This window comes from Panthera leo, chromosome F3, assembly GCF_018350215.1.
Source record: "Panthera leo isolate Ple1 chromosome F3, P.leo_Ple1_pat1.1, whole genome shotgun sequence".
Lineage (NCBI taxonomy): Eukaryota > Metazoa > Chordata > Mammalia > Carnivora > Felidae > Panthera > Panthera leo.
The window spans coordinates 69,211,499-69,230,086 of NC_056696.1; the positions used below are offsets into that span (position 1 = coordinate 69,211,499).

Consider the following 18,588-nt stretch of genomic DNA (forward strand, 5'->3'; position numbering starts at 1 on the left):
TCCAGCCGCGGGCGCCTCCCCCGGCTCCTGGGCCCCAGGGAGGTGGGAAAGGTCCTGGGAGGGTCACGGAGAGGCCTCTCACCACCACTGCGTGCAGCACGGGCAGCACAGGGGAGGATCCCGCCGAGGGGGTCTCAGCGAGGGGCCCTAACCCTCCGTGAATCATTTAATCCTGGGACTTTTAGTCTGACTCCCCGCTGACAGATTTCAGTCCGGGGCCTCCTGCACGGAGGTCTCCGCCCGACCCCCGCCCCACCCCGCCCCGCCTCCGTGGGAGCCTCTTGGGGGTCTGGGGCTGCAGGGTCCTGTTCAGGATCCTCCCCTCCGGAGGGGCTCTCTGTGGGGTCTCTCAGCTCCAGAGTGGACGTGGTGGTGGTGGGGGGGGGGGGGGGTGGTGGTGGGACGGCAGGGGTCCCGGGGCGCGCGCGTGGGCCGGGTGGGCTGGGGGACCCCGGGACCCCGCCCGAGTTCAGGGGGTGGGGGTGGGGGCGGCGGCGGGAGGCGGGCCTGGGCGGTCTCCTCCCTCCGGGATCCGGGCAGAAGCGGACACCTCCGGGCTGGGCTGGGGCGCTGCCGCCTCCCCCCGCCGCGGTGAGTCCCGGGTCCCCACCCTGGGGGGTCGGGCGCCTCTCTGTCGTGGGGCTCGCGGGCCCCTCCCCGAGCCAGCTCGGACCGGGGTGCGGGAGGGTTTGGGGGCGCCCGGCCGCCGTCCTCGCTAGGGGGAGCGGCGGGCTCGGCCCTGCGCCGCCTGCCCCTGCCCGGCGGGGTCCCCGCGGCCCGACCGCAGGCCTGACCCCGGCCACCCCGCCCGCGACACAGCCCGGGGCATGTGGGCGGGCCGGGTCCCTGCATAAACAAGCTTTGGAGACAGGCGGCCTCATGACCCCTGGGGGCCGGCTGAACCTCCGAGACAGGACCCTAGGGACCAAAGTGCCTCCTCTCAGACAGAGGAGTCTGGAGACTTTGAGACCAGCACGGAGGGGGCTCTAGGACACAGACACTTGGAAAGGACCACCCAGCTCAGACCTGGAGAGGATGGGGTTTCTGGAAGCACACACCTCTTCCTCTGCCTGCACTGAGCTGTTTCCTGGTCCCCTGCCCCAGGCCCCATCCCTGTCCCCTCCCACCTGCCCGGGAAGGTTCCCTGTGGGCTGGGACAGGCTGGCCTAGTCTGACTCTCCCTTTCTCTCTTCCCTGTCCTCCAGGGTCCCGATGGCAGCTGAGCCGCTGACTGAGCTGGAGGCGGCCATCGAGACAGTGGTCACCACCTTCTTCACCTTTGCAGGGCAGGAGGGCCGCAAGGGCAGCCTCAGCATCAATGAGTTTAAGGAACTGGTCACTCAGCAGCTGCCTCACTTGCTCAAGGTAGGTGGGGGTCTCTGGGCCTGAGACTTTGGGGGACAGTGGCTGCCAGGCGCCGGGTATATGAGGCAGGGTGATATTCTGGGCCTGATCGTGTGACCCCAGGTATTTGGTGGACAAGGGTGTGGGTGACCACATGTGTAAAGGATTCTGGGGTGTGTGTGTGTGTGTGTGTGTGCGTGTGTGTGTGTGTGTGTGTGTGTAACTAGGTAACACTGTGTCAGTGTGAGTGCAAGTGTGTCATTGGGCTTTGTGTTCCCATCAGACAATGCTGTTGGGTTCTCGAGTATGCTCTGTGCCTTTCTGGTCTCATTTCCCCAACACAGGGGTGGACCCAGAGGTGGCTTCCAGGAGAGTTACAGACCATCAGAGCTGGAAGGAGGCCAAGACAAAACAGTCCAAATTCCTCACTTCACGTATTTGGAAATTGAGACTCAGCTGTATGTAGAAAGGGGTTTGTGAACAATAAAAACACAGTCAAATTCATGCAGAGATAGATCTCAGAGTAGGAGAGACCTGTAAGTAATCCATGATTGCTTCTCACCCCCTCTGGGAATCCCCTCAATAATGTGCCTGGTAAGGTCATTCCTTCTCTCCTACTCACTGGACAGAGTAGGGATTTAAATTTCATCCACTCTGAGTTGCCTCATCATCCCAGTCTGTTAACAGTTTCTGTTTCGTCCCTGCTGAGAATTCACAGGCACGTAGGAGGGTGTGAATATGGATAAAAAAGCAAAATCACAAGCAAGTTTTGGAGACTCAGTCCATCATCTGCAAAATCCCCTACATTCTTAGACTTCTGGGCTCCTTCCCTTTCTCTTCTCTCAGGAAATGAGACACCACTCAAGGTGCAGTGTTCCCCAGAGCCGTGTCAAATACTGACTGGTTTTTCCTCCAAACCCAACTCCCCTTGGGCCTGGAAATGCAGGAAGTGACCTCTTTGCTTTTGGTGACTGCTTCCAGATCTCAGTTTCTTCCTCTTCCTAAGACGTGCAGCTTCTGGGAAGCTCCTGTGCCACCTGCCCCACTCCTTCCTGAATCCCTTATAACTCTGCAGCTCCTGCCTTGATGTTTTTCTTCCCATCGCTGCTTTTGCAGTGTGCACACAGACCATTCATGCAACACCTGGGCCTTTCAGGGACTTCAACTCCTTGCTTCCAAAGACTCCATCCTGCTTCTGAGCAGCCCTCTCTGTTGTTGCTTCAGATCTTGTCATTACCAGAATAATGCCCCACCTCCCAAATCTCGGTCTCCTTTCTCAGAGCATCACCTCCTGCTGTTCCAGTTCTGTTCCTCCACTCCAGCCCTTCCTGGACTCCACCAGGACCTTCAGTCTTCGGGCCATGTCACCTGTCCTTCCACATGTCCCTCATGTCCGCAGTCCCTCCTCACTCAGCTGGGCTGTAAGGCTTAGCATGGAAACCAGTCCCCCGGTCATGGCCCACCCTTGATTCTGTTCCTCTCTGTCCTGGTTTTTGGCAGAATCCCAACCCAGGTTAAGTCCAGTATTTCATGTTCATTAGCTTGATGGTCAAATCTACCATTTCTCAGATCCAAAATAAAGCAAAGTTTCCACTCTCAGAGGAAAGAAAAAAAAAAAAAATCAATCAATCCACCAGTCTGCCTACCATTCTGTGTCTGCACTTTTGTGTAGCTGAATCTGGCTGGATAAGAAGATGTTGCCATGCTACTTGTCAGACTCTATCATTTTTACTAATATTATTTAAAAAATTAAAAAGAATTTTAATGTTTATTTTTGAGAGAGACAGAGACAGAGCATGAGCGGGTCAGGGGCAGAGAGAGAGCGAGACACAGAATCAGAAGCAGGCTCCAGGCTCCAGGCTCCAAGCTGTCAGCATAGAGCCTGACGTGGGGCTCGAACTCTCCAACAGCGAGATTGTGACCTGAGCCCAAATCAGATGCTCAACAGATTGAGCCACCCAGGTGCCCCTATTAATATTATGTTTTAAATTGAAGCATAGTTGACACACAATGTTGACTTGTCTGTCTTTAAATCTGTGACCGCAAACTCCAAGGGAACCCTTGGCACAGCCTGCCAATTCTGCTACATTTCCCCAGTTGGTTCATTGAGCAGCTCTTTCAGATGGTAATTTCACAACTTTTCCTCCCTCCTCAAACTCCAGTCCCTCTTTCCACAGTCTCCCTCTCACTGAGAAATGTTCTCAGACAAATAACAGCCATCAGGAAACTTCTATGTACTGCCTCCCAAGTCTACCAAAGGTCAGCATGTACCCTGCCTTCCTTCCTGCTCCCTGAAGCATCTGTCTCTGCCCCTGAGGCCAAGCCCTCCTATGCTGCTGGACTCCATTCCTCCTCACCAGCTAAAATCTCTACTTTTTCGGTTCCTCCTCTCTCTCGCATCCTCAATTCTCCCTCTCTACCAGATTGTTCTGATCAGTTTTCCAATATATTGTAATATCTCCCATCTTAAAAAAAGAAAAAACACCCTTTCTTGACTCTGTAACCCCCTCCAGCTATGCCTTCCATCTCTGCAAAAATCAAAAGCAGCAAAGGTTATTTATACTCTGGGCTCTCCTGGCCCCAAATGCTCATTCCTCAGGCATTTGCCAGGCTTATTCTTCGCTGAACCCAGATTTCTGCTCAAATGGCAAATCCCCATCATGGCCTCCCCTCACTTCTGGGGGCAAAGACCACCTCCCTTGTGCTTTATTCCTTTACCCTCTTTTATTTTCTTCCAGAACACACCTATCACAACCTGACTTCCATCACATACTTACATTTACCAAGGGTGTGCGTCCCATGAAGGAAAGGAATCTGCTCACTGTTTTATCTCCAGCACTTAGAGCAGTGTCTGACTTCTGGTAGGTGCTCGGCAAAATATTGAGTGAGTGAAATTGTAAAAAAGTAAGAATTTTTGTTGAGTGAGTAAATGAATAAATAACATCTTACCTACTGTTCTACGAATGCCTTTTTAAAATGTAACAGTGCATAAAGGATATTTCCCATTTGAAGAAAATGATGCACTGTACGTAATGGTATGTAGACTAACACAAATTTATGTGGCGAATTTTCTGTTGATGGACATTTCTTGTGTCCATTTTTTCTCTTTTGCAAACATCCTTGTTTATATATCTTTACGTACTTGAGGGAAAATATCTATAGGGTAAATGTCCGCCAGTAGAAATATTAGGTCAAAAGGCATGTTTGTTTTTCTTTTTTATAGTTATTTCCAGTTTGCCTCCCAGCAAGGTTGTCATCAGGCTTCAAGGCCACCAGTGCATGCGAATGCCTGTTTACTCACGTCCTTGCCTAAATTGGGTCTTATCAGACTTTTAATTTTTGCTAATCTGTGAAAATGATATCTCGTTCTGATTTATACTTTTAAAATTCTGAGTGAGATGGAATATTAAAGAATATTTTTGACAGATATGCATAATCCTTATTCTGTGAACCGCTTGTTTATTTCTTTCATTAAAGAGATTTTCTTTTTCTAAATTTTATATGTTTATTTAGTTTTTAGAGAGAGATAGAGTACAAACAGGGGAGGTGCAAAGGGGGAGGGAGACAGAGGATCCAAAGCGGGGTTTGTGCTGACAGCAGAGAGCCCGACGCGGGGCTCGAACTCATAAACCGCAAGATCATGACCTGAGCTGAAGTCAGACATTCAACCGACTGATCCACCCAGGCACCCCTCTAATAGTTTTTTAAAAAGGGGAAAGAAATAGAGAGTAGTGAATAAGAGCATAAGCTTTAAGTCAGACAATCTAGGTTCAAATGCAGATTCTAGCTTGTCATCCTTGGTTATTTAATCTTTCTGAGCCTTAATTTATTTTTCTTAATTAAAAATTTTATTTTAATGTTTATTTATTTTTGAGAGAGAGAGACAGACAGAGCATCAGCAGGGGAGGGGCAGAGAGAGAGAGAGGGAAACACAGAATCAAGAGCAGGCTCCTGGCTCTGAACTGTTAGCATGGAGCCAGACATAGGGCTCGAACCCACAAACTGTGAGATCATGACCCGAGCCGAAGTCGACACTTAACTGACTGAGCCAGTCAGATGCCCCATGAGCCTTAATTTCTTATCTGTGAAATGGACTCATAATAATACCTTCCTCATTGCATTGGTCTTGCATTTATTCGGTCAATATTTATTGAGCACCTATTATGTCCTGTCCTGATGCTGTCGTAGGCTTTGGGTTACAATGGTGAACAAGATGGACAAGGTCCCTTTCATTTTAGCAGATCATGAAGATTAAATGGAGTAAGGCATTGTGCTTGCTTCGGCACAACATATACTAAAATTGGAACAATACAGAGAAGATTAGCATGGCCCCTGTGCAAGGATAATACGCAAATTTGTGAAGCATTCCATATTTAAAAAATAAAAATAAAAAAAAATAAATGGAATAAGGCATGTAAAATGTTTAGCATAAGGCTTGGAACAGTCGGCACTATTAAGTGCTTACAACTGTTGAAATGCTAGCTGTTATCACTCTTTTGGTTTTTCCTTTTATAATTAGCAATTATATAATTGCTAATATAACAAGAGGTGAATTTTCCTTTTCTTTCCTAGTACTTATACCTTTCATTTCTTTCTCTTGATTAATTGTATGTTTTTTCCCCTCCCAATATAATGTGACACTGGGCATCTTGCCTTCCACTGGTAATGCTTGTAAGTATTTTACGATTAAGCATGAATATGGCTTTTTGAAAGGTCTTTCTTAGCTTTTCTATGAATGAGCTTTAGCTTCGTGCCTTCTGTAGATTTGGTAAGACTTCTCTGCCTTCATTCACACATTGATTAAAATACTGAGTATTGGGCTCTGCCCGTGGTGCCCTTCTCCAGTTTGACATTGATCCATTGTTCAACAGCTTATGTTTTGGTTGTGATCGTTCATCTAGCAACAGACCCTTTGATCATGGGCTCAGTTTACAGTATCCTTTGATGTCACAGGCCTGTCATGAGAGGCTTTGTCAAAGACCCTGCAGAAAACCAGATACCCCATGTCTTTGCCATTCGCCTGATCCACCAGGCTAATAACCAACCTGGAAAGAATGAGACTACATTAGCGTTATACAAATGAGTGGCTTAGGACTGTGAATTTCCCTAGCTTTCTGTGAAGGAAGAAGGTGGCCTGAGAAGGCTCTGAGGATGGCCTGCATGGGTTCCCTGAGCATCCTTGAGCAAATCCCAAGTGCCGTGGTGTGCCGGAGCCCATCTTACCTGTAGGCAACAGTTCATTGTGTGCACCTCTTCCCAGCTCTGTGTTCGGTGACTTCATGGTTGTGGTTCACAATCGGCCACGGTGGGAGTATTTGCATGCTGGCAAACACTACAAGTCAGGTCCTCTACCTCCCTCTGCTGCTGCCCTTGGAGCCTAACCAGTTTGGAGAGGTTAGTGACTGCCAGACACCCTGGCGGCACCGTTCCGGGGCTGCAGCCTCGTCCTGACGCCTGGGGCAGGTCCTAGATGAAGAGAATGGACATTAGCCGTTCTTTCCTCTCTCCCTATCTCAGGAACTCTCTTTTCTAACCCCACGTTTCCTGTTGACGTCTCCTCAGGATGTGGACTCCTTAGATGAGAAGATGGAGAGCTTGGATGTGAATCAGGACTCCGAGCTCAAGTTCCATGAGTACTGGAGACTGATAGGGGAGCTGGCCAAGGAGATCCGGAAGGAGAAGGCCCTGGAGGTCCGGAAGAAGTGAAGCCCCCGGCCAGGATAGGGCCAGGCTGGCCAGGCAAAACCCCACTCCCCCCAGTATAGCTTCCTCCTTGAAACACAAATGTTTCTTGTTCCCACCCTACCCTGCTTTCTTCTCTTGAGAGGAGGTGGTCTGAGAGTGGGTCCAAAAATTTTGAGCTCTTTGTAGACCAGGGATGTTACTCATCTCTGAATATCATTCTGCAGCATCGAGCACCAGGTCTTGTACCGGGGAGGTGCTCAATAAATTAACGGTTGAGGAGGGGCTCCTGGGTGGCTCTGTCAGTCGAGCGTCTGACTCTTGACTTCGGCTCAGGTCATGATCCCATGGTTTGCGTATTTGAGCCCTGCATCAGGGTCTGTGCTGACAGTGTGGTCTGCTTGGGGTTCTCTCTCTCTCTCTCTCTCTCTCTCTCTCAAAATAAATAAATAAATAAAATAAACAAATGGTTGATGAATGGGTATATGACAGGAAGAGAACAGACATCTGGGGCAGGCGAAGTGACTCTTACTCCACCAGGTGCCTCCTGGGGCCCAGGGGCATGGTCTCAGTTCACACTTTTCTTTTACCCGGGGTTTGTGTCATTGGACGATAATGGTAGCAGTGAACTTGTGTTGAGGACTTGCTGTGTGCCAGGCACAGTACTAAACACTTATCCTGCGGTATCTTTGTGAGTTGATTCTCACAGCCCTTTGAGGAAAGGTACTGTTTTTAAGTTCTGTATTGAAGATGAGGAAACAGATTTTAGAGAAGTTCGCAGACAAGAAGAGGTGGAACTGGGTTGAAATTCCAGAGCCTCTGTGATGAACTGGGATCCTCTCCAGATGGGTGGTGTGGGACCCCTGGGCCCTCTTCTCCTCCCTCCCTCCATAGCAGGGGTGAAGCACAAGAATGGACACAAGGTTCTGGTACGAAGACTGTGGGATGGGCGCCCCTCTCCCCACCCTTCTTGGCTCGAGGGGCTTGTGGTTTGCACTGCTCGCCACCAGAGGGGGCAGGGGTGGGGCAGCCCAGCAGGCACCGCCGCCCCGCAGCTGTCACTGCCGCTGCCTGGTGTCCCTCTGGGACAGCCATTCCTCCTGAGGAACCTTCAGGCTGAGACAACCTCCCCACCGCACACCAAGGAAGGTTCCCAGGTTGAGACCTTCCATCTAAGTGCCCTCAGACTGAGAGACCTCAGAAGGACCCCTCGGCTGGCACTGAGGGGCCATTTGGCTGAGACATTGCAGAGTGGGCCTCACAGGGGGCTTCCCCCAAACCAGAGACCCTAGGAGAGACTCTTGACGAGAAACTCTTCAGAGGGACCCCTGGTTGAGGCACTCCTGGAGAAGCCCTCAGATTGAGAGACCCTCAGAGAGGTCCCCAGACTGAGAGCTCTCAGAGGAACACAGAGTGGGGTACCCTAGGGAGGGCTCTTTCATGGAGAGACACTTTTAGATGCACTCGACTGAGGCCAGAAGTACAGGGGAGGCCTAGGAGGAGACCCAGGGAGGGGCACTGGGAGACACACTTCAGCTCTGGGTCCCGCCTCATCCTTGCCTCGGCCCACACTAACTCCCCTGCTGCTGCTCTCCCTTCCCTCTCCCCGTCATCTCCCCGTCAGGTGAGGAGGTCCCTTGGGGTGTGCCGAGGCTTCCTGGGATGTCATCCCCCGCACTGGATTGGGGGAGTTGGGTTCAGGAAGGCATGGGGTTCTGGGGGAGGGAGGAGTAGGCAGCCCAACCAGTTTGGAGAGGTCATCAACAGCCAGGTCATTCACCTGGGCCTCACACATGCTGGCTCACACATGCTGTGCCTGCTGGCTGAGGGGGGCCCCAAGGGGGCCAGGACAACACTCAGTGTGGCCCCTCTGCCAGGCTGCCCTTCTCTGGCTCCTTCCTCACCCGTTGGCCATGGGGACTGCAGACTTGGTGTCACTGCCCAAATTGGCCCTGGTGGGAGGAATGTGAGTGAGTGAGTGTGTGTGTGTGTGTGTGTGTGTGAGAGAGAGAGAGAGAGAGAGAGAGAGAGAGACATCAAAGGACAGAGAGGTCTCTGGGGACCTCTCTCAACTCACATGTCTCCGGACCACAAGCCCTGCCTTGATCAGTCTCTGCTTTTCCTTCTTTCCTGATGTTGACTCAAAGTCCCTCCACTTCCCTGCCCTGCAATTCCTCTAGGCCTTTCTTCCCAGGCTCGACCCCACAGTCTTGCCAAGGCCCCCTTCTGCCTTCCCCAACTTCCCCTTCCCTTTCTCTTGCCTTGGCTCTGCTTGCTGGTCTGGGGCCAGAGGCCACGCAGCCCCAGCCTTCAAGGGTTCCCTCCAATGGCAGAGTGGGCAGGCTCTCGGGGCTCTGGCCAATGGGGGGTGGGGCCGACAGGGCTGGCTCACAGCCCAGGCTGCTGCAATAGCAGGGGTGGCTTAGGGATGAGGCCCAGCCCTCTGCCTTCCCTCCCTGCCCCCAAGTATAAGAGCTGAGCTCAGGTGAGCTGACTCCTAGTGTCCGGTCCCAGCAGCTGCCAGCAGGTAAGGAGACATAGGCCTTTTCACCCAAAGGGCTGCGCCTGTCCAGAGGACACAAGTAGCCTATTCTACCCTGGCCTGCCAGGAGAAGGGCAGGGGGCCAGGTCCTGGACAATGATGATGATGATGATGATGTGTGTGTGTGTGTGTGTGTGTGTGTGTATGTGTGTGTGTAGCAGAGGAGAATGGTGGGAAGAACTGGGAAGATTGATCTAAGGTGAGGCCCAAGGGATTCCCTCTGAATAGGGGGGTCTGGGGGCTGTGATCTCAGCTCCTGGATCCTTCACAGGAACCAGGCCTTGTGTGGAGTTGGCTCCGACCCCCTGAGCAAGGAACAGAATATTGAGGGTACAGCCAGAGGGGACAGTTGAGAAAGATATGCTGAGCCATCCCCTGCCCTCAGTCTTCCTCCTTCCAGGCAGATCATGAGCCAGCGGCTCCTCTGAGGCCTGCTGTGGGACAACAGCGCTCTCACCGGGACGAGCACACCGGTCACCATGGGGCAGTGTCGGTCAGCCAATGCTGAGGTGGGCCCGTTCGTGCCTGGACTTTCTGTTCCCATGCTCCACTCCCCGACCCTGAGGGCCTGTGTCCCCTCGCCTTGGCCTTGCCCTGCACTCTAGACCTTGCTCGGGAGACCCAGACTCTTCTCTCATACCCACAGGAGTGATACACAAGGAACCCTCCTGGGAAGAGAGAGTCTGCCGCATGCTGGGACCTGCCCTGGGTGGGGGCTAGGGGGTGACGGGGAGGAAGCCTTGCCCAACTTGTGGCTCAGGCAGGGGGGAAGGGGGTTGGATGCCAGGCTCTGGAGTGGGTGGGAGCCTCTGTGCCTCCCAGCTTTCTTCTGCCCTATTGGCCTTGAGAGCCTTGGGGCGGTAGGGTGTCCTAGGGTGGACGGAGCCTCCCTGACATGGGTGATGTCCCCTGCCCTCAGGATGCCCAGGAATTCAGTGACGTGGAGAGGGCCATTGAGACCCTCATCAAGAACTTCCACCAGTACTCTGTGGAGGGTGGCAAGGAGACGCTGACCCCCGCCGAGCTACGGGACCTGGTCAGCCAGCAGCTGCCCCACCTCATGCCGGTACTGAGGGAGCTGAGGGAGCGGCCCGGCCCCAGGCAGCGCCCTGACTTCCCCTCCGGGTCTCCAAGGCCCCACCCACACGGCCCCTGGCACTAGCAACCCCAGCCCTTCCCAACTGCCAGTGCCAGGTAGGCACAGGGCCCGCCTCCTGCCCCTGGGCAGGGGTGCGGCAGGAGGATCAAAGGGTGCTGCCTCCCTGAGCTGTGGTGTCTTCCCTCCCCTCAGAGCAATTGCGGCCTCGAAGAGAAAATCGCCAACTTGGGCAGCTGTAACGACTCCAAACTGGAGTTTGGGAGTTTCTGGGAGCTGATTGGAGAAGCAGCCAGGAGCGTGAAGCTGGAGAGCCCTGTCCGGGGGACTTGAAAACCTTCTTCTGGAATTCTCGGGGGGATGTTGGGGAAAGGGGACCTTAGAGACCGTGGGCCTAGAAACGCCTCTCCACCACCACCACCACCACCACACTATTCCCCAGTCTGCACCTGCCTCGCCTCTGCAAGGTTCAAGTCCTTAGTGAGCCTTCCCAGGGGTCTCTGTGTACTTCATCCTTGGGAGCTCCATGGAACTCCATGAGTCCCCACCAGAGGGAGGCTCGGGATGGGTTGGGCCCAGGGATGGATGTGGCGAGATGCTGGAGGGATAAGGATGGGCTAAGGGCCAAGTAATTTGGTTGCGGGGAAGGTCAAAGAGGAACTGGGCTACTGGATATGATTTGAAGAAGAGGGCGGGGAATGGGGCCGGATATTTGGTACTAAAAAGAGTCTCTGAGAACCTAGCCTTCCTTATGTCTTCCCCAACCCAAATGATAACTTCTGTCCAGTGCTACACCTTCCTTCTTCCAGCTCTGCCCCAGCCTCTTTCCAGCACTCTGTCCCTGGGCTAGGGCAGGGGAAGAGAGAGAGCAGGCTGGAGAGGGGAGGCTGAGGAGGGGGTGATTTTGGGAGAGGACCAGCTGGGTGCTTGGGCATTTAAAGAATGATGGTTGTTTTGTAACATGTGATTAATAAAAAAAACGGAAAAAGTGAAAGATGCTGTCTTGACTGGATGCCTGCCCTACCTCAGTCCACGGGCAAGGGTGGTTGGGTGAGTGGCAGAGCCCTTGGTGGCACAGGGCATGTGGGGCTGCAGTGGCTGCGGCAGAAGTGAATGGATTTGGGTCGAGGATGGGTACCAGGCCCCAGAGCTTGGAGAGCTGGTCCTCTCTGAAGGACAGGCTCTTCTTTGCCAAGGCGCCGGTCCTCTGCCAGGAGGAGAGGGTATGTGTGCTCACCTGGGGAGACAGTTAAGACCTCAGACAGTTATGACCCCAGGTGTTCCCTGGGCGACCGGCAGCAAGGGAAACGTGGGGCTGAGAAACAGGCTGACCCGCCTGGGTTTGAAGCCAGCCCTGCCACTCACCATCTCTGGAGTGTTGGGCATGCTCTCAGAGTATCAGTTTGCTCATCTGTCAAATGGGGTATTAATATCTCTGAAATAAATCAGATTTGTTAGGAGGATAATGGACACATCACGTGAAGTACTTAGCAGAGAACTTGACACAGAGTGAGTGCCCCGAGCTGGAGTCTCCCTTGTCGGAGTGGACGGGTGGGTCCCCTCCACTTTCAGCTGCCGCCTCCACATGTTGACTAGCCAGTTTCCTTGGGTGTACTGGGGAAGGGCTGGAAGGGTGCAGAAGAATCCTCTGCTGCACATGACAGGTCCTAGGAATGGGTGTCTGCTCCTGGTGGTCTGAACGGGGAGACGGAGACCAGGGGCCAGGTTTTGCTGCTGCCTTCTGACTGGGGCCCACAGAAATCAGGCATTACTCCTGAAACCCTAGCAGCAAGGAGGAGTCTGTGGTCAGCCAGGCTGGCCTGGAATGCTAACTGAAATCGTCTGTTGGGGGCCCTGAAACTGGGCTCTCAGTGACCCAGGTGAGCAGGGCAGGTGACACCCCTTTCTTTCTCCATTGACTGGGTTCTGCTCAGGCCCTGCAGGGCCAGCAGGGTGCGGTTGTGGGGTTGCCAGCTTCCACCACTCCCTCTGGGGTGGGGGTGGAGGGGTGTTAAAAAAGGTGTGTATCCCTTTAACAAGGGCCCAACCCCAGGGCCAAGTCAGAGGGAGCTCAGTCACTACCTCCCCACCGAGCCAGCTCCGCCAGGCACGGCCAGAGTGGGACAGATTCTGGGAGCGAAGCGGGGAGGAGTCCTGGGCCGGCTGAGTGGGGAGCCGCTTGGCGGTGCCTGAGTCCAGGCCCCAGAGCCCTGCTGGAGAGGAGGCAGTCCTGGGAGGCAGGTGAGCACCCCAGGCCTGTCCTGGGAGGTCTGGGGCTGCCAGAGAGGTCCTGCAGGCGTGGGGGGCCCCGGGGAAGGGGGCGGTGAGGAGGGCCTGGGGAGGGGGCCCTGCTAGAGACTGGGCAGGAAGGGTCTGTTAATTTTTAACCTTCCCGCAGGCTGGTTTGGGAATGGAGACTTCGGTGGGGTTGGGAGGTGGGGAGGCCTTGAGAGGGGTGGACGGGGTGGCGAGACCCCCCCCTTCCCCAACCCAGCCGATGACTGGGCTCTTCTCCAGGGCCTGGGCCACGGGGCAGAGAGCTCAGGAGCTCTGTCGCAGCTGCTCCGACCCTCCCTTAACAGAAAAAGGGCAAATGCGTGTTTGGGGGCGGTTGGGGGTGGTCAGACCTGGATGCGGGCCTCACGGGCCGGCTCTGGGATCTGTGTCTTGGGAGGTGACGGGGTCCAGGAGGAACCGGGAAGGGCCCTGTGAGAGGAGGCAGGCGCCGGAGGCTTGTTTCCACTTCAGGACCCAGGCAGGCTGTGGCTTGATTGGCTTTGCCTGGCAGGGCCACCTGCACCGTTTGCCTGTGCCCAGCCCGATAGGGCAGGGGTGCTTCGGGAGGGAGCTCCGGAGGCGCAGGCCAGTGGGGCTCAGCCTTCCTCGCAGCTGGTAAAGAGCGGGGTGGCTGTCGGTGAGGCCAGGGCCCGCAGTGTGTGTGAGTGTCCACACCTCAGTCCGACCCCACTTGTCTGGAGAATGTTCCAGAGGAGCACACCCTGTCCTGTCCAGCAGGAGCGGGTGGGCGGATGTGTGAATTCCAGGCAGTGAGTCCTGTGAGGCAGGGGCACTTGGGTGAGACTTCAGTTTGAAACAGCCTTGCAAATAGAGTGACAAGTTACCGGCCCAGTTCGGATGCCACCTTCCCTGCATGTTGAAGGCAATTGGGGCCAATGAGTGAATCAAGGGAGTGGGTGAGCAAGAAAACCAGTTCAGTGAATGAATGAATTAGTGAATGAATCAGGAAATGAATGATGAGGAGTGAGGGAACGAGTTTGAGGTCGATGGAAGGGACACAGAGAAGGCCGAATGTAGGCTTGGGGGCAGGCCAGACTCCAGAGAGGACGGTGACCAGGAGGCACAGAAGTTCAGGGAGGTCTCACAACACCTGGAAACAGTTTGGGATTCCAGCGGAGAGAGTGTGGTGGGAAGAGAAGGTGGACTGGGGGGGACTGTGCTGGGTGTTCAGGGCTCCAGACTGAAGGGGCTTGGGGTGGGGCGGTGGGGCTGCAGGGGCGAAGATCCAGGGGCAAGGCTCAGGGCCCTGGAGGTTTTGGGAGAAGTCGGCAAGCTGGGCTGAGGTGGGCGGGGATTGGGGGCGGGGCCTCTCGGTTGCCCCAGGATGAGTCAGCCAAGGAAGAGACCAGGAAAACACTAGGGGAGGGCTGGGGGCTCCTGGTGGGAGGGCCCTTTGGAGGACAAGTGGTCCCCCAACCCCCACTTTTGGGGAAGGCTCTAATATACATGTCCACCCCGCCAGCTCTCAGGCCAGGACCTACCTCCTGCCAACCCTTCCTAGGAGAGGCTCACGGGACAGCTTGACCCTCCTGCCTGGTTGGGCCTGGTGCCTGGTTGGCCTGGTTGGAGGGAGGAGCAGGTGCCTGTGGGTGGGTGTGGTGGCAGAGCCTGTCTCCTGGCCCCCAGGGGAAGGAGGGAGGAGGAGGCTAATGACACCTGACTGGCCCCCTCTGACATCCTTCCTTCAGAAAAAGCTTTGGAAAAGCGCTTATCCAGATGGTTATCTCCAAGAAGGTGGGGGGTGGATTACTGGGGACTGAGAACCTGGGCTGTTGAGGCAGGCAGCCAGAGGCCAGGTGGGGGCTGGGACCTGGATCGAGGAGGGCCGGAGGAGGCTCCCCTGGTCAGAGAGACAAGACTCTAAGAAGACACGTGGTGAGGAGGGTGGGTGGGCCAGGGGGAGGGGCAGAGGCACAGCACCCCAGCCCCATTTCTTTCTCTTTCCTCTCGGGGACTATTTCCCCGCAGGGTTCCTCACTTAGGGAACAGGTCTGGGATGGCTAAGGGTTGGGGTGGGGGGGCGGTGGTTCTCTGAACCCTTTTCCCACTCCCAAAGTTGGTGGGGAGTAGGCTTGGCTGAGTCCTTGCTGAAGTGGGTGCAGCTTTCGGGATCCAGGGTTCTGGCCCTGGGTCTGGAGCATTCTCCAGTCAAGGGCAGCAGAGAACAGTTTCGTGGATTGGAACTTTTTTCCTTCCTCACTTCTCACTTGTGAGTATTAGGGTGTTTGCAGGGACGTTGAGCCTCACAGTCACACACCTAATAAACGAAGAGCACAGGGGAAAGAACGTGGTTTCCTGTAGCCCTGGTTCATACTTTGTCCTTCTGTGTGAAGAGCAGAGTGGCCAGGCAGGTGAGGCAGGGAGGGAAGGGCAGGTTTCCCGTCGGAGACGCCCCAGCCTGCTCCTCTCCCTCCATCCTCCTTCCTTCCTACATCAGGGCCTGGTCCCTCTGGGTCACACCCTTCCTTCAGAAAGAGCCTCGTAAAAGAAATAACTTGGAAGGGTGGTCAGGGTCACTGGATACCTGGTAGCAGGGCTGGAAGGAGGTAGAATGTTATAGAACATCTGTCTTAAGGAAGCCGTTGGACCAGACAGTGCAGGTGAGGGAGGTGCAGAAATTAAAAGCTGGGAGCTTGCGTTTACCTAGGGTTTTAAAAAGTGGTCCTCAAGTCAATGAGTCGTGCCCTTTGGTTCAGGAAACGCAATGGTTGCATGTAAGAAACACTGTCCTTGCCTCAAGGAAGGAGAGGGTTGGGGGAGAGCAGACCCACAGCAGTTATGAGCCCTGTTTCTGTCGGCTGGCATCTGTGGGACCCGGGGAGCAGAGTGCTGGGGGCAGGGGCCGGGGCTGTGGCAAGGCCCGGCCAAGCCGACCTGTCTTCCGAGTTTCGCCACAGGATGTTCAGGCCAGCATGTAGGCTGTGTCCACCTTCCCTTGCCGGGACCGGACGGGCAGGGTGGCTGTAGCTCATTCCTGGGCTTGGGGGCGGGAGGGGAGGCTCATTTGCCCGGGGTTCACTTGGGGGGGCTCTGGGCATGGGCGGCGACTGGCAGAATAGACCCGCCTGCTCCCCTCATATCCTGTTATTCAGAAGGCTGTATCCGCTTGGACTGTGAGTGCCTTTTGTCCTGGGTGAGGGGGTGACGCGTGTGGCCTTTGGCTGGCTGCAGCTGTGTCTCCAGCTGGGGCAAAAGCAGGCTTGGCTCCTCTTTAGGTAATGGGGTGGGGGGGTCCTCGAGTCCTGCTGTGCGTTTCCAGGCGGGTATGAGGGAGGGCAGGCTAGCAGGGTGTGGCGGGGGCCTGCAGAAAGTCTGGCTCCATGGGGGAGTGCATTGTCCTTTCCCAAAGAGGGACAACCATGGCCTGGGCTCCTGCAGAACCTGCCCTGGTGCCTGGCCGGAGGGACTCGGGACGGCCTAGGTTCCTGCTTTGTGGCCTGGGGCGGGGGTCTCAGGCAATGCTGGGGCTGGGGGATGTAGCTGTCGGCCTCCCAGCCCCTTTGGCTCACCCGAGCAGTTTCTAGCTGTGCGCGCTCCCTGGGCAGGGGCCCTGGGTGGGTCAGCTGTGGAGACAGCAGAGGGGTGGGCCCCTCTTCTGCCCCCTTCCCATGGGAGCCTCCTGCTCTCACTGGGGCTCTGACAGGCCCAGTGCCTGGGGCTGGGGCAGGGCCTGGAGAACCTGCCTGGGCGGTTGGGCTGGTGAGCACCTGTATCAGAGCAGCCACACCGTTCTGACTCCAGGCTTACCCCGGTGCCGCCTTTTCCCTGAGGACCCGCCAGCCCAGGGGCCCAGGAGGAGGAGGAGGGCAGGGGGCCCCGAATTTGGCCTGTGGGGTCTCCTCACCCGCCCTCTTCTCGTCGCCCAGGCCCCGCGAGGAGTGAGGCAGTGAAATGGCAGACTGCTACACAGAGCTGGAGAAGGCCGTCGTGGTCCTGGTGGAAAACTTCTACAAATACGTGTCTAAACACAGTCTGGTCAAGAACAAGATCAGCAAAAGCAGCTTCCGGAAGATGCTTCAGAAAGAGCTTAACCATATGCTGACGGTGAGGTCCCCTCGCCTAAGGGCCCTGCCTACCCACCAGCCCCCCAGTCTCGATCCTCGTGTGGTGTCCTTCCCCACTGCGGCCTCTGTCTTTTCAGAGTGACCCCCTGAACCAGCGTCTCACCACCGCCCAGGCCCCGGTCCTCTTGGGGTGCCCAGGCCTGACCAGGGAGGTCCTGGGACTGTGTGTGGCTGCCGCCCTCCGCACCTCTGACCCCCCCCCCCGCCCACTTCCTCTCCAGGATACAGGTAACCGGAAGGCTGCTGACAAGCTCATCCAGAACCTGGACGCCAACCACGATGGGCGCATCAGCTTTGACGAGTACTGGACCTTGATAGGTGGCATCACGGGCCCCATCGCCAACCTTATCCGCCAGCAGGAGCAGCAGAGCGGCAGCTAGAGGACCCCTCCCACCGCCCCTCCACGCCCAGCCCCTGGTGCTCTTCCCGGGCTCCCCGCAGCCTCCTCCACCCACCCAGGCCCCCGCCCTCGCTCCTCCCTGCGCGCCTCCTGCTGAACAGGGGAATGGGCCCCTCCAGAGTGTCGTGGTCTGGGGGTGCCTCCCAAAGGGTCTTAGTCCCTGGAGCCAGCAGGCCCCGGGGGCCCCTCTGTGAGGCTTCAGGGCTGCTTGGGGTCCCCGCGAGTTTCCTGCTCAGTCCACCAACCCCTCCAGCGTCTGATGCTCTGCCTGATGCTGGGTGTCTCCTGACCTCTGCTTGGGGTCTCCCTGCCCCCCGGAAGCAGGAGCAGAGGCCTCTCCTCTTTCTCTCAGCCTGTGTGCTGGGGACAGAAGATTTCCAGGGACTGTGGGTCAGGGAACAGTCGAGCAGGGCTGCCCCCACCCCCGCTCCTGCTCACCACCGATGCGGTGGCAATAAAGGCTGGATTTGGAGTTTGTACCCCCTCACCCAGTCCCTTTGTGACACTCATTGAAACCTTTCCATTCCGTGGAACCTCCTCATTCCTTGGTGGTCTTTGCCCTGGGACCCTGAGGTAAGGGGGAATCTCACCTCAAGAGACCCCAAGGGCAGAGAGAAAGAAAGAAACCCCAGTGCCTGGATTTCCGCCCCCCCCCCCCGCCCCCCAGCCGCGGCCGGCAGCCCTGGGCCAGCAGCAGCCTCCCTCTCCCTCCGTGAGGGGCCAGAGGCCATGCATGCGTCACCGTCTCTGGGCCCTCACCCCCACGACCCAGACTCAGACACACAGTGGGTCCCGTTAGGCCTCTTTGCATTTCCACGAGAGAGAGGCCGTGAGCCTTCGGCCTGGCGTCGTGAGCAGTGCCGGGGTCCTGAGCCGCTGTCAGCAGGTTACCTAACACCCGAAGTCTGCGGGATGGGGAAGCAGGCGTGGAGGAAAGAGGGCTGGGTGAGGCCGGAGCTGGACTGCGAGGGCGAAGGGAAGCGGCGGCCTGTTGCTGCTGGAGGGGACAGTGCTGGCTTCTCCCTGTTCTTGCCCTGAGGGAGCCCCTGCTGTGGAGACACAGCAGCTGTCCCCTGGGAAGGCCGGAGGCAAGCAGGAGCCCCGTCTGTGGGCTCCATTCCAGCCTCGGACGGGGCACTCCACAGTTTCAGATTTGTTTTCA

General features: G+C 56.1%; 3 protein-coding genes and 1 non-coding gene across 9 annotated transcripts; all 4 read left to right on the plus strand.

The window, feature by feature from the left end:
• Positions 1-513: 513 nt before the first annotated feature.
• Positions 514-7,350, plus strand: S100A13 (S100 calcium binding protein A13). The gene is made up of 3 exons (XM_042926083.1): positions 514-591; positions 1,206-1,365; positions 6,907-7,350. Exons 2-3 carry the CDS (start codon positions 1,213-1,215, stop codon positions 7,048-7,050), a joined length of 297 nt encoding a protein of 98 aa, XP_042782017.1. The 5' UTR covers positions 514-591; positions 1,206-1,212; the 3' UTR covers positions 7,051-7,350.
• LOC122212543 lies at positions 5,617-5,721 on the plus strand. Its single transcript, XR_006199212.1, has one exon. It is a non-coding gene; the product is annotated as a U6 spliceosomal RNA (small nuclear RNA).
• A 2,137-nt stretch (positions 7,351-9,487) lies between the features above and the next one.
• On the plus strand, positions 9,488-11,643 carry S100A14 (S100 calcium binding protein A14). 3 transcript variants are annotated; one of them, XM_042925334.1, is made up of 4 exons: positions 9,488-9,553; positions 9,969-10,077; positions 10,488-10,634; positions 10,860-11,643. In XM_042925334.1, exons 2-4 carry the CDS (start codon positions 10,048-10,050, stop codon positions 10,995-10,997), a joined length of 315 nt encoding a protein of 104 aa, XP_042781268.1. In that variant the 5' UTR covers positions 9,488-9,553; positions 9,969-10,047; the 3' UTR covers positions 10,998-11,643. The 3 variants fall into 3 exon arrangements, with proteins under 3 accessions (XP_042781268.1, XP_042781269.1, XP_042781267.1); XM_042925335.1 differs by having other exon boundaries at positions 9,512-9,553; positions 9,954-10,077; XM_042925333.1 differs by lacking the exon at positions 9,488-9,553 and having other exon boundaries at positions 9,575-10,077.
• A 1,075-nt stretch (positions 11,644-12,718) lies between these two features.
• On the plus strand, positions 12,719-17,913 carry S100A16 (S100 calcium binding protein A16). 4 transcript variants are annotated; one of them, XM_042925240.1, is made up of 3 exons: positions 12,719-12,905; positions 16,829-17,006; positions 17,248-17,913. In XM_042925240.1, the coding sequence occupies exons 2-3, from the start codon at positions 16,854-16,856 to the stop codon at positions 17,404-17,406; spliced, it is 312 nt and encodes a 103-aa protein (XP_042781174.1). In that variant the 5' UTR covers positions 12,719-12,905; positions 16,829-16,853; the 3' UTR covers positions 17,407-17,913. The 4 variants fall into 4 exon arrangements, with proteins under 4 accessions (XP_042781174.1, XP_042781177.1, XP_042781175.1 ...); XM_042925243.1 differs by lacking the exon at positions 12,719-12,905 and adding an exon at positions 16,057-16,075; XM_042925241.1 differs by lacking the exon at positions 12,719-12,905 and adding an exon at positions 16,082-16,177.
• Positions 17,914-18,588: the final 675 nt, after the last annotated feature.